General features: G+C 45.1%; 2 protein-coding genes across 2 annotated transcripts in view; one reads left to right on the top strand and one right to left on the bottom strand.

Annotated features, from left to right (window-relative positions):
* The window catches only part of pdgfc (platelet derived growth factor c), a 58,389-nt gene extending 49,945 nt beyond the window's left edge, over window positions 1-8,444 (bottom strand). The window contains exon 1 of the mRNA XM_042062033.1: window positions 7,727-8,444. Coding sequence (XP_041917967.1) covers window positions 7,727-7,838 — 112 coding nt within the window. The 5' untranslated portion in view covers window positions 7,839-8,444. The remainder of the gene's footprint in view (window positions 1-7,726) is intronic.
* Window positions 8,445-14,015: 5,571 nt separating this feature from the next.
* The window catches only part of glrbb (glycine receptor, beta b), a 34,421-nt gene continuing 23,436 nt past the window's right edge, over window positions 14,016-25,000 (top strand). The window contains exons 1-3 of the mRNA XM_042062006.1: window positions 14,016-14,302; window positions 16,747-16,892; window positions 22,794-22,900. Of these exons, the coding sequence (XP_041917940.1) occupies window positions 14,300-14,302; window positions 16,747-16,892; window positions 22,794-22,900 (256 nt within the window). The 5' untranslated portion in view covers window positions 14,016-14,299. The remainder of the gene's footprint in view (window positions 14,303-16,746; window positions 16,893-22,793; window positions 22,901-25,000) is intronic.

The following is a 25,000-nucleotide window of genomic DNA, read 5'->3' as shown; positions in this document are numbered from 1 at the left end:
CTACCCCAGCAGTCATGTCTTTTGTCATTCTTAGCAATCGTTTCATGGGGTCGGGCAAAGTGTCAGTCATAGCCTACTCCATGGATAGAAACTCGAGAGAGCTCGAGAAACAGGCAAAGAGACAGGTAATGTGTGAGTGCAAAGAGAGAGGGGTAGGTGGAGAGGGAAGGGTGGTAGGGTGTGTGTATGTGTCTGTGTGTGTATGTGTGTGTGTGTGTGTGTGTGTGTGTGTGTGTGTGGAGGGGGTGGGGGGTTCAAAATGCTTCACTGACAGCGAGTGATGAAATCTGCCAAAGTATGCAGACATGCCCTCTAGAGACAGTAACCAAGGTTACCAAGGTCAACTCATCACCTCTGCCTACTGCCAGCGACCGCGCGAGGCCTGTGGAATTCGGTTTACTCTGAAAACAGGCAATATCCACACGCAGATTAGACTTAAGTGGCCTGACTTAAGTGTCCTGGAGGTGAGCTGCTCATTTCCTTCCCAACACAACAAGCATAGACGCTGCACTACCAGGCTAAGAGTGGCATCTAAATATCACCACTGTCCTGACATCCCAAAAATGTCAGGCAAACAAACGTGTGGATTTCTCTCCAGAACCAGAGAGTTCACCTGAAAGACTTCATATTCTTGACTTTCCCACTGTTAGGCTATTGCTGAAAAACTTTACTTTCGAAGACAAACCATGTGTATGTGTGTGTGTGTGTGTGTGTGTGTGTGTGTGTGTGTGTGTGTGTGTGTGTGTGTGTCAGTAGAGCTGCCAGAGGATATGGCCGTGTCACCCTAATGAGCTAGTAAAAGAGGTCAGCGGGGTCAAGCCTCTCTGACACACTGACAGGTGTGAGCTGAGGAAGCACTGGTGTCAGCCACTGACTGACAGGTATTTACGCCGACAGGTAATCTCTGCTCTGGGCAAGGCCAGCCTGCTCCTCCCTACCAGTCTAGACAGAGCCAGACACTTCACTAAAAAAAAACCCCACACACACACACACAAAGAAAATAAACCATCTCTCTGGGTCTCAGAGTCAATGTTAGCGTTAGCTCAGGGCTATTTGGGGCTCTGAGCTGGCACGGGCGGAGTGCTCTGGTGCCCGGTGTACTGTTGGTTCCGTGCCGTGCCCCTCGTTTGCCCTGTCTGACCTCGTGCCCAGCACCCCTGCTCCCAGACGAGCAAAGATCCCACTGCTATGGCAGCCACAGCGCATACTTCTCTTTCTTTAGTATACTTGTTAGGCCTTTGCCTTTATATCGATAGGACAGTGGAGAGAGACAGGAGGCGAGTGGAAGAAAGAGAGATGGGGTGGGATCGGGACATGACCGCAGGCTGGAGTTGAACCTGGGACCCCATGGGCACTGAAACCCACATGTGGTTTGGTGCTGCTGCTTGCTCCACAGCTCCCCCACAGCACATACTTAGCAACTGCACACACCGCTCACTGTGCCTCAGCTAGCTGCTGCAGATGGCCCAGATCTATTCCAGAATATAGTATTGAGGATTCCTAGCTGATGTCTATCAGAATTCTAGTGTAGTATAAAGAGGTTCCTCCACAGATTCAAATGGCAGAACCTCCAAAAGTGTCTCAAGGATCTGGCTTTTAAAACAATATATCCCCCTATCACAAGAAAATCCTTATCAGTGTGACGCAAAAGCAAAAAAAACCTAAACAAAAGACTTTACCCTGCTCTAGGGAGTGGCTTCTGCGCATGAGGTTGTGGTCAGGTAAAACTAATAATGAATGTTCCCTCAAGGGCCCTTTGATCTGATGCCCGCGTACCGTCCTGTACATGTCTGCGCTGTCGTCTGAGGATAAACGTCAGGTCACAGTGCCCGAGCGAGCCTGCAGTGGTTCTTTTGTGTGCAGCTGGGCATATCGGGCATATTGGGCTTCCGTATCAGCCCCCAGATCTCCTGAAGTTCGACAAGAGGAGGCAGCTGCTCCTACAGATTACAGGCCTCTTTAAGTTGCTGAGCGGTTGGATGGCTGAGTGTATAGGCTGGTTTTGATCAGAGATAAGCACTCTGGACTATGACCATCTCCGTTTTGTTTCTCTCTCTCTCCCACTGGCTCAGGAGCACACAGTGAGGGTCATCACTCTTCAGTTCAGACACAGACTCTGCTTAACCACCACAGGTGTGCAGGGGTCAAGGAGGATAAGTGGGATCTTCCTGGAGCATCCTTCTTTATGATGGACACATATGGCTGGTTGATTCACTCTTTCTTTCCAGGAGTTGTTTGAAGTGCACTTTCAGTGAAACACAATCAGTGGCACAAATTGCTGTTCCATACTCTAAGGAGCTTTGTGCAGAGATCCACAGTTAACCCCCCCCCCTGAAATCCAATACCAGACATCCTCAGCCGTAATAAAGGCTTTTGATTTGGCAAAGATTCAACAATTTTCCAAAGATTGCTTAATTTTTCCCCTCCATGTAATGCCTACTTGTGGTGCTTACATGCGCTGACTGGTGCTACCGCAACTCGGCTGCACACAGGAACAGCACAATGATTAGTTTCTCATCCAAAGCCCCAAAGCACAAGCCACAGCTGTCAGTCTAGCCATGCCGTGCAGCACACGTTATTCACCAAATTAATATGTTTTCATTTTCAATCAAATTACCAATATAAGCACATTATTATACAGAATGAAGATGGACATTTTATAAAACGTGGAATATCTGGGAATATACTGAAATTAGCTAAATGTGTCTGGCAAAAAGTACTGCTACTAAAAACAAAACCTGTGCTGAACATGTCATAGTGGCATTTCTGGTTATGGCTATGGTTATGGTTATGGGATTTGGCAGACGCCTTTGTCCAAAGCGACAATTGAAAATGTTATGCTAGCAGAATGCTCTTGTTAGTTATGACATAGGTTGCTGCAGTATCATACATTCCCAGTATGATGAACAATACTGTTCAAATGGCAATATCAGCAAACAATCGTTTGTGCACTGCAAAGAGAGATGCACTGCCTCTGTTGAATTGCATTGACAGCAACTGTCTGAGATGCATCTGGCTCTGATATGACTGATTTGGTCCTGATCTGGTGGAAACACAAACACACACACACACACACACACACTCACACACACACATACACACACACGGACAGACACACGCACACAAACACACACACACACACGTGCGCACACACATTCACACACATTCACACACACACACACACACACACACATCACACACACACACACACACACACACACACATACACACACACACAAGGGGGAAAAAAGAGGAGAGTCTGATCAGCAGCTCTCTGACCCAGATCCTTCCCTCATCCCCTCCAAAGTCCTGCTCAGGCCAAGAATGTACACTCAGTGCCCGACATGACAAACATTAGGCAGGCCCTGACTCGCTTGCCTGCCAAATCCACTGCAGTGCACTTCAACTGTCCTGACAGCAACAACACGCACAGTTTTAGCTCCTTGCAGAGCAGCTCCAAGCACACAGCTCCCAGCAACAGCAGGGACAACTGAGACAGAGAGACTGTTTGGGTGGTGTGTGTGTGTGTTTGTGTGTGTGTGTATGTTTCTTTATTTTACTTGTATTTCTATTTGCCTGTGAGTATGCATAGTTGTGTGTTTGTATGCATTTCTGTGTGTGTGTGTGTGTGTGTGTGTGTGTGTGTGTGTGTGTGTGTTATGCATCTATGACACAGTATTCTGCGTTCAGGCAGTCACATCTGTGTGTGTGTGTGTCTACAGCATACACTATGCCCTACTCCCTCCAGCAAGTCCATTTGGACTGAATAAAACTTATTAAAAACCTAAAAGGCTACCTCTGTCAGAGCCTGGAGTGTTAATATGAACCTACATGCATATAGTGTGTGTGTGTATGTGTGTGTGAGAGTGAGTAAGTGAGAGAGAGAAAGAGAGAGAGAGAGTGTGTGTGTGTGTGTGTATGAACACAGGACTGAATAAAACCTGCCCCATCTACCTCTGTCTAGGTCTCCCTTCCAAAACACACTGGAACTCAGGTTAGCTGGAGAGACGTCCCTGCCTGCAACACAGGCCCGTTTGTCCAATGCGAGGAGCAGGCAGGAAATATTAGTGACCCATTACAGGCCCGTAGGGCATTCGCCATCCTCATGTTGCCCCTGAGGCAGTTATTACATCCCTGTCCACATTTCCAGGGTATAAACTGAGACACTATGGAAACCACTTAACACAACAGAGGGATGGCGTGGACACTGCAAGCCGTGCTAACACACAGGGCTGACGAGCTGGTCTCCACACAGGGATGATGAGCTGGTCTCCATGCATGTACCGAGCCGTGCTAACACACAGGGATGACAAGCTGGTCTCCATGCATGTACCGAGCCATGCTAACACACAGGGCTGACGAGCTGGTCTACACACAGGGCTGACGAGCTGGTCTACACACAGGGCTGACGAGCTGGTCTCCACACAGGGCTAACGAGCTGGTCTCCACGCATGTACTGTGTAACAGCAGAGAGAGAGCCTACTGGACCTCTTTAAGGGGGACACACACTTTTCTTCACACTCACACATTTGACTTTTCTTGCTGGTGTTACATCTTTTTGTGTAAAACCCATTAGCAGGCTTTGGAACATTGCTGAGTTTGAATGTGTGTTTGCCTGGAATGCTCCCTGAAAAGGCTTTCGCAAATGCCTGCGCAGGGTTGCTGATTTATGTTGGTGAGATGAGAAAAGAATGCACAATTTAGCTTTTTTGTCTTGATTTGATTCTCTCTCTTTTTTTCCTATTTCTTCTTATCGGATATTATTATTCCTCATAGATAGCATCTGGTTATAGCCTGAGGCACAAACAAGTATGCAGGCATTTGTATCACAACTTAACCAATCAACGTTTCCAACCTTATAAATAAGTGAAAACTTATCACTTTACATGAATACATGAAAATTTTAAATACAAATATTACCACGCATACAAAACGTCCTTTTACCTATTACGAAAGGTTCTTGGAGTAATGCTTTGGGGCAGTTTGTTGGCTTCTTTCCAGCAGCGAGCAACCATATTCTTGCCCTCAGGAGCCTTTTCTGTTGCCAGTACCACATTTTTAAAAAGGGCCCTTTTTCTGTTGTTTCTTTGAGTGTGTGTGTGTCTCTCTTTCTCTGTCTCTTTCTACCTCTCTGAGTGTGTTTGTGTGTGTGTGTGTGAGAGAGAGAGAGAGAGAGTGAGTGAGAGAGTGAGTGAGGGGCAGTTGCTATAGCATGGCAGTAGTGAATGCACAATGAACAATGGTACAGTATGTGATGCGTTCGCGGCGGGTCCTACTTGGGAAGCCACACGTCCGGCGAGTGGGGTCGGTGGGCCCTCTTAACCCCATTCCTGCCCCCTAATCCTGTAATCTGGAACCGTGCACACTCCCCGTTGGCCTCGGGTGGCAACATGAGATTACAGGAGAGGGGCAATGCGGAGGGGCAACAGTCACTCCTCCTTTTACACTTGGGCTGGATGCTTAAGTGTGTGTGTGTCTGTGTGTGTGTGTGTGTGTGTGTGTATGTGAGTGTGTGTGTGTATGTGTGTTTGTTTCAGAATGGTGCAGCCACTGGTAATGGGAGAAGCTGACCATCCTGTATGTTTCCAGTGATCTCAGCTTTGTACCTCCACTGAGCAGTTTGAGAAGCCTTTGGCCTCCTGGACTTCCCTCATAGGTTCTCCACGGCAACACATATACGTTTTGATATGTGCGTGATGTGGTATGGTCACGCACATTTGAAAATGTTAGAACATTATAGACTTAAAGGAGTTTTCGCATAGATCTCCGTTTCTCGAGGTCACCGAGTACTGAATGTACTAATGTCCGTGATCTCCCATGTACACGCCCCCAGAGAGTAGCGCTGTAGCTGCCTGACTGTGTTAGCTGCTGGCTGTAGCAACTCGAGCTAGGTAAAACCAATTGTTTTTCGCGTTTTTTTTTCATACCGACAGTACTCCATGACCTCGAAAACCGGAGATTTATGTGAAAACCCGCCAGATATCTCCTTTAATGCTCTCAGGCATAAAGTACTGTTGATATGAACCTTACACTGGCACTTCTCTGAAAAGACGGTGAAACAGTTGCCCAACAGACACTGAATACAGTGCGTGAACCAAATGTTAAACGATATAGTTCAAAATGGCAAACCCCTCAACTGAACCTACATTCCTAGTGAGCCCCTCTCAAAGGAAAACGGATGGTCTCCCCAACTCTCTGTCCAGATTACCCATGATGCTCTCGGCTCTGCTAAAGAGACTGGATGGGGCATTGTGCATATTGTATGTTAACTGATACAATGATAATAATAATAATAATAATAATAATAATAATAATAATAAAATGAATAGTAAGGCTCCCATGCTGTTCCAAAGGTAATGGAGCACATGCATTTGTTTGACTTTAATGCGCCACCAGCCTCCTCCATCTCTCTGTATTCTGCCTGTAGGATGGAGGCCCAACAGCCTCAGACAGGTACAGCAAGCATGACGTTCACTTCTCAGTGCTTTAAGGAACAGACTTGTTTCTAACTGGGCTTTGGCCTACTGGTCAGCACAAACTAATCCACATCTCCCAGCCGGGGTTGGTGGTTTAATCCTAGAACGTTTTTTCCAAAGAGTGCACATCTGTTGTGAGACTGTATGTGTGTGTGTGTGTGTGTGTGTGTGTGTGTGTGTGTGTCTGTCTGTCTGCATGTCTGTCTGTTTGACATCCTTGAAGGACAGTGAGATATGTCCTGTCTCAGTGAAGGTGTGAAGATAGTTGACTTGTTCTGAGTGTATTCCAATGAATCTTTACATTTTGCAGGTGCTGGGTTAATCTAAAGTTCCACAGTTCCATAGTCCATGTGTCCCACAGTAGACCATGTGGGTTAAGTCTATGTATTAATGCAATTGCATGCAATTACACCATAAGTATACTTAGCCATCTGGGCCTATTAACCTACTAACCATTCAAATGATTGCAGCGTGATCAGAATGGTAGATTATGCATCAGTGAGACTGAGGTAAGCCTACAGTGTGTCTATACAGTAGCACAAATCCTTCCATGAGTTTGCTGTTTGTTATTTTGGCTTGCCATGAATCAGGCGGATTATTATTCAAAGAAAAAATAAGCTATTTTACCGACCTCACAAGCAGTCATTGTAATTGGCGTTAGTATACACGCGACCCCTATACATCAACAAACAGCCTAATTTGTAAATGGCTAGTGTTGGACATGTATGTCCAGAAAGCCAGTCACACGACCTTGGCCCCCACTCTAGTTTATTTGAATTTTAAGAGTATGTTAAATAGAATCGTTGACGAAAGCCAGTTTTCTACAAGCCCTCTCAGCAAATCGGCAAGGTTCAGAGGCTAAGAAAATTACACAGCTGCGGGCTACTCACTCTGAATGAATGGGCCCTTTCTGCCAACACAGAGTAATCGCTTCTTGTGGTACACAGGTTCCAGGGGACCCCTCTCCCCAACTCCCCCCTCTAAACACACACACACACAGGCACACATGAAAGCCAAAGGTAATTTCCACTTCCTCTCCAGGATAATGCTGTTTGAACTGAATAAAACGCGGTCATTCATTGACATCTAAACTCAAGCAAGATGTTGTGAGGCGACAGTGTTGGCCTGCGGGCCGTTCAGGGGCGGAAGCAAAGCGGTGAGTGAGAAGGTAACTACGTGACCGGTTCAAGGAGCTCCAGACTTGCACAAACACGGGCTCAATGTTATAGGAAAGAGGCAGCTCCACTTACCGTTGTGTTCCTTAGCTGCGGACTGGTGAAATTTATTGATGTGACTCGATTCCGCTTCCACGCCATGTTGTTGGAGAGACGATGCTAGAAGCACAATTAATAACTGGATCATTTGGATTCCTTGTGGACAGTTACGATTAAGTAGAGCGATGCTGAGTCTAAATCACCACGCAGAAACCGCGCTCAGAAGACCCCAGTCCAATTTCGGAAACATCTGTGGACGATAGCAGCAAAGTAGTATCCTCATAATCCTGTTCAGCGACTACCAATTAAAACAATTCCGGTGTGGAAAAAAGTTTTAATGAGCATTCTCCATCCACCACTGCGATAACGCTCAGATACCACCTTTACGCAGGAGAGACAGCATAGGACGCACCTGTTGCCGAAGTTCAGAAAAGTTTTAGAGTAGCGTCTGAATTTATTTTAATTCAAATGTGAACAATCCATGTATGCCATTCAAGCTAAAAATGTAGTCTTAAATAACTGTGGGTGTATAGTGTGAAATGCGTCACCAAAGTAGTCACTCAAATTTTGAAAATCCGAATGTCTTTCTTTTTTGCATTCTGCTCTCCAAAGATTAATTGTCCGTGATGTTCAGCGGAGTCACAACAAATGTCTCCCTCTCAAAAAAGCACAAAAAGAGTTGTAAGGCAGAGGGAGCTGGGACGTGTTGAAGTGATGTAGGCAAGCGAGGAGAGTTCCTTTTTCCGCCGTGCGGCCGCTCGGTGCAAACTTCACTATTGGAGTGGACTGAGGCAGAGGGTCGGGAGGAGAGCGCAGACTGCCAAGTGACGACACAACAGGTGCTATACATAAAGTCGAACTCCCCTCCGGAGGGAACTCCCCAGAGAGGCGGGAACCATGCAGGGGCTATGGCGGTAATTGGGTTCAATAAAACACCATTTTTCTCTAATTTCCACAAGTGTGTGTGTGTGTGTCCGTTAGCTCACTACCAGTGCCCCTTTTGCTGGTCTCTTGTTGCTTGACCCCCACCCACCTCCCAAAAAAGCATCAAAAGAAAAAAGTAGGCTAACAGTTATTTGAAACACGTTAATAACTATGCTTTCTGATGCTTCTGATGTCAGAATGTTTTTTGCAAACTTTTTCCGTATAGCCTACTTTCTCATTAACTTTACATTTATTTTCACTTCATCGGTGTGCCATTAGTCAAGTTCCCGTTTTAATTCCCTTCCTTCTAATGACTCACAATTTACACATATTAACGGTTCCCCTACGGCACATTAGCCTGTGTTCCCTTTCATCATTTGATTCATCTGGACATGAAATGTTTACGAGTTTGGCCGTGGAACGAGTCTGCCACTTGGAACCCGTTTCTCCTCCATTCGCTTTTCCAAGTTTGCGTAGGTATGCTGCGTGCTCCTTTCATCATTTCACGCTCATTTGTTTCATCATTCTGAAATGAGAACAATTCCTAATATGATGGTGGGCAAATGTTGGAGAACCTCTCAATTTGTCATATCAAAGTGGCAGACAGCGCAGTCATAGCCCTGCCTGCTGGAACCAATTTCCGTGCCTTTGCTCTGCACGGCACCTTTTGGCAGCCGTTTCATGTGGTCACTCTCATCTTCTCCTTGTCATTGGATTCCTACCGTGTTTACCCTCGCAAAGCCCTGAGACAGTCAAAACAAGTAGAACTGAGAAAACACACACACACACACACACCTCTCTGTCTCTCTCTCTCCATTACCCACAAACACTCACATTAAGCACACAGATCTGATTCAACCAGACATGATGCAACATCTTAGCAACTCTTTTCCAAGAAACTTTAGGCACCAATATAAATAAAGACTGTGTTGGTCTCTTCGTGTGTGTGTGTGTGCTCTTGTTCTTCTGGCATAAGCAGTGACTGGGGGTCTCTGTGTTGTACAGCGACAGACGCTGACCCTGTAATTACCTGGTGGCATCCTGTGGGCAGCGAGACCCTGGGCTGACCGGCTGTAAAGAGGTGCTCATGTGCAGAATGGCAGCGCTGCTAGGGCCAGCTCCTTTGTACTGGAGGGAGTATCACATTCCACCCCCAAAAAGCTTACAGCAGATGTCAGCACCTTAGTCAGTGGAATCTCTCTCTTTCTCTCTCTCTCTCTCTCTCTGTCTCTCTCTATCTCTATGTCTCTGTCACTGATTTTCTATGCATCTCTTTCTTTCTTTCTTTTTCCATCTCATTTTGTTTGTAACACTCCCTTCCTCATTTTGTTTGTAACGCTCCCTTCCTCATCTTTCTCTCTGTTTGCATGAGTGTCTTTCTCTCTCCATCTCTCTTTGTCTGTTTTCTATGCTCTGTCTCTCTCCATCTCTGTCTGTTTTCTATGTTCTGTCTTTCTCCATCTCTCTGTCTGTTTTCTATGCTCTGTCTCTCCCCTCCCCTCCTCTCCCGTCTGTCTGATCTCAGTTTCTGACTGTGTGGTATGCCTCTACCAGTGTGTGTGTGTGTGTGTGTGTGTGGTGTGTGTGTGTGTGTGTGTGTGTGTGTGTGTGTGTGTGTGGGTGGGTGTGACTGTGTGGTATGCCTTTGCCAGCATCCATGGTGGTATTGTGAATCACTCAGACTTTGATTTAAGAGATGAAGCACAATAAACTGAGGAAATTGAGAGAGAGAGTGTGCACATGTGCGTTCATGTGTGTGTGTGTGTGTGTGTGTGTGTGTGTGTGTGTGTGTGTGTGTGTGTGTGTGTGTGTGCGTTTGTGTGTGCACGTGTGTGTGTGTGTGTGAGATAGTGTTGGGGGTACTCGCTGAGTGGAGGCTCACCATGTCATGAAATCAGAGCTGAGGAGAGAGGGGAACATATGTGTGTGTGTGTGTGTGTGTGTGTGTGTGTGTGTGTGTGTGTGTGTGTGTGTGTGTGTGTGTGTCCAAAAGGCATTTCCCAAGTGCCAGAGAATGGGGAACCCACCACATTCTCAGGGACTCAGACTGTCAACACAGACATCCCCTCACACTCTCTCACTCTCTCTCTGGGGTCCCCCAAAGGTCATACAAACTCAGCTATTCCACACAACCATTCACCACACTGGTGTGGGTCTTAGACCAAAAGTCTTTAACCATCTTCTGGAGTTAGGCCTGTATTATACTGTAGAACCGCAGTCATGACGTCACACAACATGGTTACAATGCTGTATATCACATACAATCTTATCATGTACAGAATGTTTTTCAATTGCTTTCCAATTTTTAATATTCCAAATGTGACATCCTGGAGAGCTATATGCTTATAATTCACTCATGTCCCTCAATTGAGAACTGATGATTGTATCTCTCTCTGTCTCAGGAGAAAACATACAATTATACTGAGGGCTCTCTCATACAACTATTGAGGGCTCTCTCAAACGACTATTGAGGGCTCTCTCATACGATTATACTAAGGGCTCTCTCATACGACTATTTAGGGCTCTCTCATATGACTATTGAGGGCTCTCTCTCATACGACTATACTGAGGGCTCTCTCATTCGACTATTGAGGGTTCTCTCTCTATTTCCCAACTCCCTCCTCTCCTCTTCTGTCTTCTGTCCAATATGTTGGGGGGGGGGGGGGGGGGCCCACACACAGGGGGTTTGTAAGGGTCTGTGTTCACTAAGTTCACACAATCTCCAAGGTGCCATGTCAGATATCATATGTGATTGGAATTCATTTCTTCTCTCTCCCAATAATACAAACACAGCTGTATATGCACATGTTACAAATGCCCTCCCCATGTTTACATGCAGAGAGAGTCATAGTTATATGTTAATATTAGCTTGCACTGGAGTTAGCATATAGAACAACACAAATTCCATACATGCCATACACAATATGGTTTGATACTGCAGCAACTATGAAACACACAACTGTTCAATCATGCATTGCAAGACAACAAACAGAATCACTTTGGAAAATCAATCTGTATGGGATCCTAAGGCAAAGCAGCCTGTTGAGTGAAAGCTACAGTAGTGCATATGAAGGGAGCTCACTTATAATGGCATTCTGCCTTGAGACTAGAGACACCTGGTGGTACACCTTGACGCTACATCTGTCATGTCTTGCAACTGTGTGTGTGTTGTGTGTGTGTGTGTGTGTGTGTGTGTGTGTGTGTGTGTGTATTTGAGTGTGTATGTGCCATATGGGGTGTGTGGTTATTTAGTTGTGTCATCCTAACACACACACAACACAGGAAGTTGCAATGCTAAACCCAGAGCAGAGAGCTAAGTCTGATTATCTCATCTCCTGGCAGCTCCCCCAGGATCCACATCTGCAGATCTCTGCCCATCTCTGCCCATCCCAACACTTCATCAGTGCAGATAAAGCCCACCTGATTGCCCCCTGAAAGCCGCCACTCTCCCTCAGGGTGGTGGGTTAAGCTCTCTTAAAGGGAGAAAACGTGTCAACGCGGCCTGCTCGCTCTGATAGGGCACGGAACGGACGGATGCCAAACACAATACCATGCTGGGATCTGACAAAGCCAAAGCCCCCAGTGGTACATTTCTGCCTTCGCCCCGCCGTTGTCACTCTGAGCGAGGGCTGCAAGCCAGGCGTTGAGTATTAACCTGAGACAAGGCATGCTTTGTCCCAGGCAGGGCACTGATTGATTGTAAGCATTGTAGTGGCGTGCATGGATATGGAATTGTCAAACATCGTTCAGCTGCATGGCTCTAATTGAATTTACTGTGCCTATGTTCTGAGTTTGTGTGCGTGTGTGTGTGTGTGTGTGTGTGTGTGTGTGTGTGTGTGTGTGTGTCTTACCCATCATCCTTATAGCAGGATGGAGGGCCATCCCTGAGCCAAGTTTCTGCCAGAGTGTAGGGAGGTATTGGGTGTCAGTGTGAACAATGCCAGATCATTAGGACTAGCCTGCATACCAGGGTGGACCGTGGTCATTATGAGGAGTCGGTATTTTTATGCCCCTTTAAGAGCTGCACATTCCCCTCATTCATGGGCAAGATGAATCCCACAGCACAGCGACCCCACACATCTATGTCTTTGGGAACACATAAACTAGATGATGGATTCCGTCATGACATTTCTGTCTGGTTTTTGACTCTCTCTCTCTCTCTCTTCCCCCTCTCTTTCCCTCCGTCCATCTGTCTTTTTTTCTACCTTTCTCCCTCTAGCCTTTCTCTCTCCCCCATCTGTCCTTTTTTTATCCTTTATCTTGCTTTATTCTGTCATCTTTTCCTTCTCAGTTTGGTGAGCCACATTTCATTTTGCATGAGAAGGACAGTGGTACACACACACTAGATTTCAAACAGATCTCACTGCCAGCCCCAAAGTATCATTGTACACACCAATCTTCACAAAGTCTTACCCCCCCTCCCACACACACACACTCTCTCTCTCTCTCTCTCACTCACTCTCATACACACTCTCTCTCTTTCTCTCTCGCTCACTCACTCACACACACACAAACAAACATATACATACACATACTTTCTCTCTCTTTCTCTCTCTCTCACTCACTCACTCACACACACTCTCTCTCTCGCTCACTCACTCACACACACACACACACACACATTCAATAACACGCAGACACACATCAGTGGTGTTGGGCAGTTATCCACACATTACATTAGTTGGCAAACAACCCTGTGAGCTGTCTTTATAACTGTACTTTAATGAACGTGTTTAGTATGCTTTTAATGACCATACCACTACTGGTCCTTTCTAAACTCTTAAAACACACCAAACTCTTAAAACACACCACACACACACACACACACACACACACACACACACACACACACACAAAGAGTGAGAGAGAGAGAGAGAGAGAGAGAGAGAGAGAGAGAGAGAGAAAGAATGAGCACCAAAGAGAGTTCCTCTGGAGTATAACCAGAGACTTTGGTATAATTGGAAAACAAGGGATACAACAAATGGGATGCAAAACAAGCAAAAATAAAAAGGAGGGAAAGTCTCACCATCACAAGGTGGAGTTATGGACAGAGAGGTAACCTCTCTCACAACTAATATCTGACTGATTTTCAAAGGTAGCCTACCCCTCTGAGAAAACCTAGTTTTCAATCAGTTTGACAATCCAAAAGGTTTTTTTCTGTGATCCCTGTGCTTTACTTTTCATTTGTGTCTTTTTTAAATCTGTGAGTATTTTGAGTCAAGAATGAAAACAAAAAAGCTGTGAGCGATGTAATATTGGAGGCTTTGCGGACATAAGCTGTGGCATTAGTCCACTGCCCTTACATAAGCACCATAAGCACCAAGGCGCTATCGCTCCCGCTGCTGAGGCGTTGCGCTGAATTGAGTTCCATAAAGACCGCTACTGCGCATGTTGCATGACAGGTGCACACACGCAAGACTCCATCTTGAGCATCTTTAGTCAAGGCAATTGGACATCCATACATTCTGCCAAATAACATTAAAAGCCTGTTTATGGTATATGAATAGCATTAACACGGGCAGCGATGGAAACGTGGCATGTTGTTTTCATCAGCCTTGACTGAGTGAAAGGCGAGAACGAGGCGATACAGACCGCCGTTTGGTCATGAAGGCTCTCTAACGACTCTTTGCACTGTCAGCTGTCTCCGATCGGTGTTGTGTTCAGTCATCGGTTTATCGGCAAAGAATGGTGAGTAAAATAGCCCCTAGTCTTTAAACAAAATATGTAATATGCAATGTTGTTTTTTTTTCTTCCGTGATCGTTGCATGTGATGTGGAGGCATGGCGTGGGCATACGGTGTCATGCGATGTTATTTCTCCCATGCTTCGCCCCAACCCCCCTCTCTCATCATGGTGGTCGCTGTTGCTCCATTTCCACATCTGCTGCCAGACCTGCCGCTGATGTTTCTGCTCTAAGGGCATAAAGGCGTCCGGTTCTCCTGGGTTTCCGTCCAGCCTTTTGACAGCTGAACTCACTTGATGCTCGTTGCATCCACAGGTAGTGAGTGATGCCATAGACCGCTGTTTTTCGTGCAGGCTGTGGAGGATTTTCAAAACATTAGCCTACTACTACGCGCTGCTCAGATAACTGTAATTTGCGTCGCTGCTGATGGTGACAGCGCGTCCTTGCGCAGGCCACCTTAAGGAGCCTTGAACATCTCCATCTCATGCAGTGATGTCTTAACGTCAGCAACCGAACCCGTCTCTGCCCTTTTAAAGGTGAATGATTGTTTTATATGCAAGCTTGTATACTGAACCATTCAATTGATCACTCATACCACACACACACACACACACACACTTATTCGAAATGACAGGGGGGTGCCTGGTTGACAGTGATGTCTCTTTTTGCATCTGCACTGTTTTTAAGCAGGGTTTTGTCTTGACATATGGTATAGATCTATCAAGGTGGAAGCATTTTCTTCATTTTCACATCACTCCTTAGATACCCACAGGCATCGGTTTTATTTGCAGAAAACCTGGTATGCGGGATGTGGAGTGGTGGGTCAGTCCGTCGTGATTAGCATTTAAGGAGGATGTATGAGGAGGCTGATGTGTGTGTTTTACAGTAAATGGAACTCTGAACCTAAATCTGTCCGGGGGGCTGACACGTGTCAGTGATCTTTGGCCAAGAGGCTGCAGGGCCTTTTTTCTCTGTGTTGACGTTTGATGTTGAATTGAAGAGGTAGAAGATGTGAAGTAGTTGGCCTATATACCACAGGGAGGAATAGAAGAGAGGGGCAGCCAGCCCAGAAATTAAACAAGAGAAAAAGGGGAGAATCTTTCTTTCCTTTTTCTGTGTTGTTCTTCTATTTTTATTCCTTCAATACGCTGGTCAATTACTTTCTTTCTCTACCATATTTCTTACTCTCTCTCTCATGCTGTGTGTGGACTTCTCTTCCTCCCTCTCTGTGTCTCTTACTATGTGTGTGTGTGTGTGTGTGTGTGTGTGTGTGTGTGTTGTCCCTATGTCAAAGGTGGTTAGTCATTAGCTTGCAGATTCTGTTGGATCAATGAAAAGCAGCCTCGCTCCCCCAAACCAGGGCTCTTCCTCGCTTGCTTACAAGTGAGCAGCCTTGCTAGTGTGGCCTGCAGCCTACTTTTGCTTCAGCCGATGAACAGCCAGCCAGAGGTGGCGGCCAAGGAGAATTACGGAGGCACACTTTAAAGCCGTCTAGACAGGGACCTGGCAGAGTCCCACGGAGGGGGAATCCTTGGAGTAAATCGGGGGTTCCGTATTGGAATCCCATCAATCTGCCCCCAGCTGCATCAGCCAACAGCCGGACCGCATCGCCCCCATAATCAGCGGCGCTCAGGGCCTCTCGGAGGCGTTTCCACATCTTACATTTAATTTACTCGATCCTGGAAATACTGTTCTTTTCATTCTTAGACGCGGAGGTCGAGAAAGGGAAGTGAAGTGTTTGGAATGACGATCAGGTCAGTCGAGGCCTTGGGCTGTCTGGCTGCTTACGGAAACATCCTGAAACAGGAAACGGGTCAAATGGGTCAAAAATCTCCATCCAGCGGGTGATACATCTCCATCCAGCCCCTGATTACCTGTCTGTGTCTGTCCTCTGAGACGACATGCCAATGTCATCAACGCTGGCCAGCAAGAAGGAGATGCTTTTATTTACTTCTATGTGGTGACTTGTGAAAAAGGTATAGGCTTCTTACACTATATGTCAAGTGTACATTTTTGCAGCAGCATGCACCTTGGGCATTAAATCCATGACCTTGATATCATTCCCACACAATTACAATCACAATTAGTTATCGACATGATTAGTTTGGGTTCAGTGCTTCACAGATGAATTCTCTGTCCAATGCAATTCTACTATTCACTTCTCTTCTCTTCTCTTCTCTTCTCTTCTCTTCTCTTCTCTTCTCTTCTCTTCTCGGCTCCTCAGACCTGTCACACTTTGCTCCACTTACTGTAATGCAATGCTAGCCTATTTTGCGAGAATTCAGCCAGGCAATGCTAATTTGTGCCATCACAATTCAGCCAGGCAATGCTAATTTGTGCCATCACAATCTGCTCAAATTCCAAGCTCTATTTTGGGACCGTTTCCACTCTGATTGGCAATATGTGATTGATTTGGTCAGTTATTTATTTGTTTGTTTTGTTTGCTCTAGACTGTGAGGCTGCAGCCGTGCAGGATGACATTGTGGAAGCTGGCTCTGCTGCTGCTGGTGCTCTGCCTGTGGATTGATGAGGGCTCCACCAAAGAGAAGGGCACCAAGAAAGGCAAGAAGAAGGGGAAGCAGGTCTACTGCCCCTCGTAAGTACTGTACCGGAGATAAGATGGCGGCAAGGTCAGGGGTGGCGGTCATGAAGTGGATAAATCCATAACGTTCGACTTCGGATAGATTTCTTTGTACTTATCACAGTGACTACATTGCATAATTATTTTTTGCTGCTGTTTTAATTCATTTATTAATGAAGTTGGCTGTCCTTAGATCCAAGATTCAGGATTTGTTTATTGTTACGCCTCATTATACATGTATAGGTGCATCACCTAAAGGCTGCAGTGGTGAAATCCATCCCACTCCGAGGGTGCGAGTTTGACGGTGATATATCCTGGTGGAATTGTGTGTTCCTCCCACCTAGGCGTGTTACATTTCTCCGGCGATATGGGAAGTTTGGGGAAAGCTAGACGTGGACTCTGAAATGGGCTAGACCTCTGTGGTGAAGTGAATTTGAATAAACCAATCACATGCAACCAGTGTTAATTATGATCTATTTATAGGCTAATTAATGTCAATATCCCTTTATGGTAAGAATGTGAAATATTAAGCAATATGACAGTGTAGTGTGGGGATGTTAAAGGATGTTATCGCTACTGCTGTAATTCAGCCATAGATACGAGGCACTATGCCGACACTATGTTGAAGTGATGAATGTGCACCAGCTGATCACACATTTCATCACAAAGCATTTTTAAAGTGCCATTTTTGTCACCACCTTCATTCTGCTTACCAATCACTGCCAGACAACCTGTGATATAAAACTAGGCATGCCTGCTGTGTCTGATCTTCATTGGAATGCTTAAACTGCCTGGGTTATCTTTTCAGGTGTCTTTACATTATGTGTCTATGGTTTCTTGGTGTCTGTAATCAGAAACGGGATATTTGGCACCATTAGCTAGTTTTGAAGAAGCTTTGGCTGGGACATCAAGCTGTTCCTGCCAAATGCTTACTTGGAGGGAAAGGAGTTGCAGTAAGTATGTCTGATGGAAGTTAGCAAAACATGACAGCACCAGCAGCATTTTAATTAAATCATATCTTAAGGCAATGTATTCAGTCTACTTGTCATTCTGATCTCCCTCTAAACTTCTTCTACTGTATGATGATCAGGCATTGTTGTTGTGGATTGTGGTCCAATAGTCTTTTTTGATTAGTAAGATTGCTAACTAAGTGAAATGACCTGGACGTATCTAAATGGCAGTCATAAGGTGCTGGTCAAGTTTGTAGATGTGTGTGCACAGATTCTCCGATACTGTTTACACTGTGGAAGTGAGGTTACTTTATTACCATGCAGGTAGCTTTCCATCCAAACATTCTACCCACAATTCCTATTGAAAAAGCTGCTACATGCTAATGGGAAACTGGTACATGCTAATTAAAAGCTGCTACATGCTAATTGTATGCTGCTACATGCTAATGGAAAACTGCTACATGCTAACGCTATGCTGCTACATGCTAATGGAAAGCTGTTGCAGTGCCTCCTCCCTTATCTCCGTTAACATAGGGCAGAGCCATAGAAAGAGAAAGTTACGACACTCTTTTATGTTGCCGTGTGATCAACAGTCCCAGATAAACTGTGCTGAATGACTGCATCACAGGAGGTGGGATGTTTTTCTGGATGCTAGTAACTCACTGGCTACTGACCAAGTAATTGAGTTTTCCGTTCCAAAATTGTCTCCATTGAAAAGCGCTGCCATCTTTTTCCACAGTCTCTGATGGGAGTGTCGGCACTTTGTTTTCTCTAGCGCTCTGACAGGGTACAACGGACCATCCTTTAAAAAAAGAAAAGGAGATAATGCCTTCCAATGTTCCCTCTAAGCTGGACGCGCGCAATAGATTTTTCAGACCGCGCACATTTTTCAGACCGCACTAACGATTTTTTTTCAGGGGTAAAAAATCTGAGCATCAACGGCGATGTAGGCTAGGTAATAAACATTTAAAGGAACCATATGTAAGAAATGTATTTCAATTAATCATAAAATGGCCCTGATATGTCACAAGACATTAAGAAATCATGTTAATTTCAAATAATTATGTCACTGACAACAGTAGTCCAGCCAGGATATTGACATTTAAAAAGTGAAGTTGCAGCCCTCAACTGATGTTGATGTTGTGTTTTGTCATATCATGTTGTGTTTTGGCCTGATGCGTCACCCTCTACCTATTAGGGGTTTGCACGGCGTGTCATCAGATCTGGACGTCGCCATATTGGAGATACTCGCCTCATTAGAAAGCATTAGGCACTGAAGTAAATCCCAAACATCGTCAAGGAAAATGGTTAATTATTGCCGTGTTTTAGGTTGTACCAATAGGTCCAACTGAGAAAAACATCTGGTGTAGGTATCGACTTCCAAAAGTTATTAAAAAACCAGGGAGAAAGGAGAATAATGTCAATTATCAGAGGAAGGGGGGCGCTTGTGGTTGAACTTGGTACTTCGTCTCCCTCACCCAACTCATATGGATCTGCGCGGCCAATAAACCGTAATTTCTCGAAATATTGCGCATTTTCTTGTGGTCCAAGTCCTGTCCTATATGCCTTTGCATCTTAGACGCTTTTTGATGAGCTTTTCTGTTGTTTAGACACGGCTACAATCACGTAAGATATCCAAAGTGCATAATACTCCATTGTACTTCATTCACTGAGTATCGCCAATATGGCCGCGCGTGCTGGGTTACCATGGTTACCGGCCAGAACGTGACGTCCGTGCAAACCCCTAATCTACTAATCACATAGTCAGTAGTGTTTTGGCATCCGGGTTGGCAACCTTGGAGGGGGGGGGGGGGGGGGATACACCGCTCTTCAGTAATTTGAAAGTGATTGCAGTACCAGTTTTGGCCACGTTTGGCCCATAGACTGTAAAAAATAGGTTTGGCCATGTCTGACAACCAAGCCGGATGTAGCCTAAGTTAGAATGTTTACATACAAAGTATCCTTTAGGCTACTCTAGGCGGGCCCTGCTCCAGTTATGTAGGCTACCATGGCGAAAAGAAAGGCAGAGCAGATGCCCCAGAAAAGGTCTGCCTAACGTTTAAACACCATGAGTGGCTAGATGAAATACTCCAATCTGACACAAAAGATGGTCCAGGTAGGAAAAAACTTTCAGACATATTTATGAAAGGAGTGGCGTGATCTGCAAATTCTGCTCGGAGGCAAAAGCAAAAGGAGAGTTCGCTCGTGGGAAAACTTGGTCTGAGTGGAAGCTTGATTACCTAAAGCGTTATCTGACACACAGAAAGTCCATGTAGACGCATTGAAAACATTGAGACTTAGACATGGGAACTCTATCGATCAAATTCTCCCCGAAACTAATAAATCCCGAGAGAGACGAATTCTGAGAGCACGATCCTACGGAGCCCCTAAGGGGACATGAGCAAAAAAAATCTAAAGTTTAGTTTCATGGGCTCACGTGAAACTTTCATGTGCGCACATGAAAGTTTCATGTGAAAAGGTTTTGCGTGCGCACACAAAACGTTCACATGCTCACATGAAAGTTTCACGTGAGCACATGAAACTAAACTTTAGATTTTTTTTGCTCATGTCCCCTTAGGGGCTCCGTACGATCCGACCCTGAACAAATAAAATTATTAATCGACAATGTGATGGTAGCAATTAACACCAACATGTCCATGTTATCAGTTCAGGATACACGATGTGGCACGATGCTTTTGCTTTACATTACGTTTCGGAAGCAAACTGATTTCAGTTACAAGACAGTTTTTTTCTGGAATCATTCAGCTTTCAGGATGCCCTGCATAAAACATCCTCGATGCCATTACTAAGTTCTACGCAGACCATGCAAAATGGTATGTTTACTTCAGATGGTGCTTAAAGCTGCAGCGATTACGGCTGAACGTCACATCTGTTGATGTTCAAACAAAACAGACAGCTATAGCTCGTTACTCCCTTCCCTCCCGTGCAATTGAAACTCTCCTAAACGCGCATCTCGTCGGTTATTGGTTGGAACACTTTATTTTGCCTTTGAGTGGTTGCCAACACTTGTTGGTAGCAATTGTTTTTGTGTACAGATCTCGGAGCCTAGGCTGACTACAGAGACGCGTTTTTTTGACGGCTTGCTTATGGCAGACACCTAGAGGATCGTTAGGAAAGATTAGATGAATTTGATAATTTATGTTTGGTCCTTTTTTGTGCCTGAAATCGCTGATACAACCTTTAATGTTGGGCAGACTTAAAGGAGTGGCTGCTTTACTTAAGCGTCAGGTACCGCACCTGACAAGATGAGCCACATAGCCAGATAGGCCTATCTCCATCAATGAAATTCAAATGACATGTTTTGTAGCCTAGTTTGTTGCAAACCACTCCAGTTATAACATTGTTTAGGCTATAGGAAAAATGACACCATGTCAATTTAATAGTCAGTTTAATAAGCAGGATTAAATTCTTTCACTGAAGTTCCACTTAAATGATGTACCTGCTGAGAAATGATGTACCTGCTGAGAAATGACTAAACACCTTGGATACTTATATAATGATATATATATATATATATATATATATATATATATATATATATATATATATAAGTTCAACTAAACTGACTGGTAAAACACCATCATTAAAATGTTTCAGAAGTCCAACCATTATAAAGGATATATCAACCTTTTTAGACATATTGATGCATTTGCGGTCATCTCTTTGAATTCCCTATGGCTAACGCAGGCTCGTGGTCATTTTTGGCAGTTCGCGTGGTTGCGAATTGCTCACAGTGCTGAAATGTGCGCTCAGAAAACAAAATATTTGCTCAGTGCTGAAAAAAATAGAGGGAACATTGATGCCATCCCACAATTCCTTGCGGCAGCAATATTTAAAGGCCCATGTCAGTAACATGTGCTGGTGCATAACTAGCCTAGTGTAAGTTCAGTCAGCTATGTGTTTCTTTATTTAACATCCTAAAGTCCTTATGAATTCTCCTTCATATCTTTTCCATGTCCTCATGACATTTTCCTTGGGAGTCCAAGTCAAGGACACAAGAAAGCTCATAGGACATATTTTTTGGACTATTCAACTAGCCTTATATCCATTCATATATCTAAGAAAGCATCTGTCCGTCAGCCTCTAACCTTGTGTCTGCTAACAGATCTATAGCTGAGAGCATAAAGATCCTGTTGTATGCATTTATACCTCATACCAGGACAGCAGTCTTTTAGTCATGGTGGAAATGATGGCTGATTTCCATCTCCTGAAATATGTGTAATTAGAGGCGGGAAGCAGGGAAGGCGTTTTAAACGGCATCTGATGCGACTCACCTGTCACCTGTCCACTCCCGCATCAGACAGCCAGCCCCAAATGTAACCCAGACACAGATGCCACTCTCCTCAGTGCTGTTTATATGTGTCTGCAATCGGAGAGAAAGAGAGAGGAAGAGAAAGTGATAGAGGCAGAGATAGAAGGAGGTGAAGAGAGTGAGACAGAGAAAAAGAGAGAAAAGGACAGAGAGCGAGGTAGAGAGATCAAGCTCCACCTGCCACATATCATGAGAGACTCTTTGATTATAAGATAAAACTTATTTTTAGGTTTGACTTAGTAATCCATCCTATAATTTGTGTGAGCTTATATAATGCTTTAGAAGGCTCCCAGTGGGATACAGTTGTAAACAAAGCTCAGATGGCTCCATACCACCCAAGAGAACTTAACAGAGTCTAGAGTCTGTCACACACACACACACACACACACACACACACACACACACACAGATGGCCCTTTGCCATCATGAGATTTCCTGTACCCAGATCATCTCTACTCTTACACTCTTTTGTCTCGCCCCACATGTATTCTGTGTTTGAAAGGCGCCTAATCAGAAACACAGGCAGAAACACACACACACACACACACACACATGTGCGGGGCTGGTTTGGTTTGGGGATGATGGGGCAGACACGGTTTTCAGGGCCTCATCTCTGCTCTGTGGTCCCTGCAGGCAGCTCTCGTCTGAGGACCTGGCTCGCGTCCCCGCCAACTCCACCAGCAACATCTTGAACAGGTTACTGATCACCTACGACCCCCGCATCAGACCCAACTTCAAAGGTAAGGACCGGCTCCTCAGCTCGGCGTCAGGTCTCTCCTCTGTCCATCTGTCAGAATCTTAAATGTCCTCACCACACCCCTGTCCTTACCCTCACCATATGCACTTGGACACACACACACAAACCGACACACACACACACACACACACACACACACAAACCGACACACACACACACACACACACACACACACACACACACACACACACAAACCGACACACACACACACACACACACACACACACACACACACACACACACACACACAATCAAACAGAAATGCCCATGCACACACATACAGATACACCTACACACACAAACACACACATATGCATACACGCACACACACACACACACACACACACACACACACACACACACACACAATCAAACAGAAATGCCCATGCACACACATACAGATACACCTACAGTACACACACAAACGCACACATATGCATACACGCACACACACACAGTTAAACACACACACACACACACACACACACACACACACACACACACACACACACACACACACACACACACACACGCACACATATGCACACACACACACACGCTCCAAAGTCTCTCATTAGTCAATTGTCAAACATAAGTCCATCGCAGCAGCCTCTAACAACAAGATACCAAATCTGTGTTTGATTTCTTAAGTTTTCCTGAGTTCCTGAGTTCCTCATGCCAGCAGTCTTCAGGCCAACTCAAATTGAATAGTGTGTTTCCATCTCTCCTTCCCCCTTGGATTATGTGGGCATGGTGGCCAAGTCTACCCCCTCTCCCCACCTCCCCTTTTCAAAGCCTGGTGCATGTGTGCACTTGGCCCAGGCACCGGGGTCTGCTTTGTCAATGTATAGCTGGCAGCCAAATATCTTTCCATACATACCATCTCATCTGTGGCGTATCCCCCTGAAGGCTGCGGTGAGCGGTGAGCACGCCACTTTTTGATCGTGAAATGAAAGGCATGAGCGCTGAGATTGATGAAAGCATGCCAACTGGTGCCCAGATCCCCCCCCCACACACACACACACAGGCGTCCCAGCCCATGAGACAGGTGCCGGCCCAGATCGCGTTTCTGCTCAGGATTATCTAGAGGGGGGCAGGATGTGTGTGTAGGGGGGTCTTTATTCAGACCTGTTAAAGCTGGATAGAATGGGCTGCATGCTCTACAGTATCTCTAGAAGACATTACAGTACATTCACCATATAGAACAATGCATTAAGCAATTCACCATATAGAACAATGCATTAAGCAATTCACCATATAGAACAATGCATTACAGTAAGCAATTCATCATAAAGAACAATGCATTAAATGCCCCATATATAACAATGCATTAAGCACAAACATATTTATACACAGTATATGAAGATGTGAAACAATCAGTTCAATAGCTGGAGGAGACGTTGTGTATGTTTGTATACGGCTGCAATACAGATGTACTGTTTGTGACATAACATTCGTCATCTGTGTCTTATGTTTCTTATGTTTGTTTGCACATGTGCATGCTTGGCTGTACTGTGTGTGTGTGTGTGTGTGTGTGTGTGTGTGTGTATGTGTGTGTGTGTGTGTGTGTGTTTTCCTTCAGGTGATGCATGTGTCATATGACTGCATGATGCTAAACCCTGACTGTGTGACTCCATGTTCTGGCTCCCATGAGCTCCAGCTTGTCCTCTACAGTATCTGTGGTCAGATGAGAGCTGACGGCTTCCATTACAGTAGTGCAACATGCTAGTAGTGCAGCATGCTAGTGCAACATGCTAGTGCAAGCTCCATTTTCCATCCGAGTGTAAATAAAGTGGGATGGTTTATTGAGGCCATTAGTGAAGAGGAAGAGGGGGCAGTTTGCAGTATGCAGTTTCTGCTAAGCAGTTTACAGCACTTTGTGTCAGCATAATAGCTTCAAGCATAAAGTGTAAAATCAATTGAATTGCATAAGTTGTCAAACAACAACCCTACATTTTCTGGCCATTGTTGTCACTGTAAAAGCATATCAAATATTTTTTTAGGAATTGCAGAGAAATTGTAAGGATTGGCAATGCATCAACAGATCCTGATGAATGAAGGAAATGTGATAATCGTAGTGTTT

This window comes from Alosa sapidissima, chromosome 14, assembly GCF_018492685.1.
Source record: "Alosa sapidissima isolate fAloSap1 chromosome 14, fAloSap1.pri, whole genome shotgun sequence".
NCBI classification, from domain to species: Eukaryota; Metazoa; Chordata; class Actinopteri; order Clupeiformes; family Clupeidae; genus Alosa; species Alosa sapidissima.
This window is presented reverse-complemented; position numbering and strand designations above follow the sequence as displayed.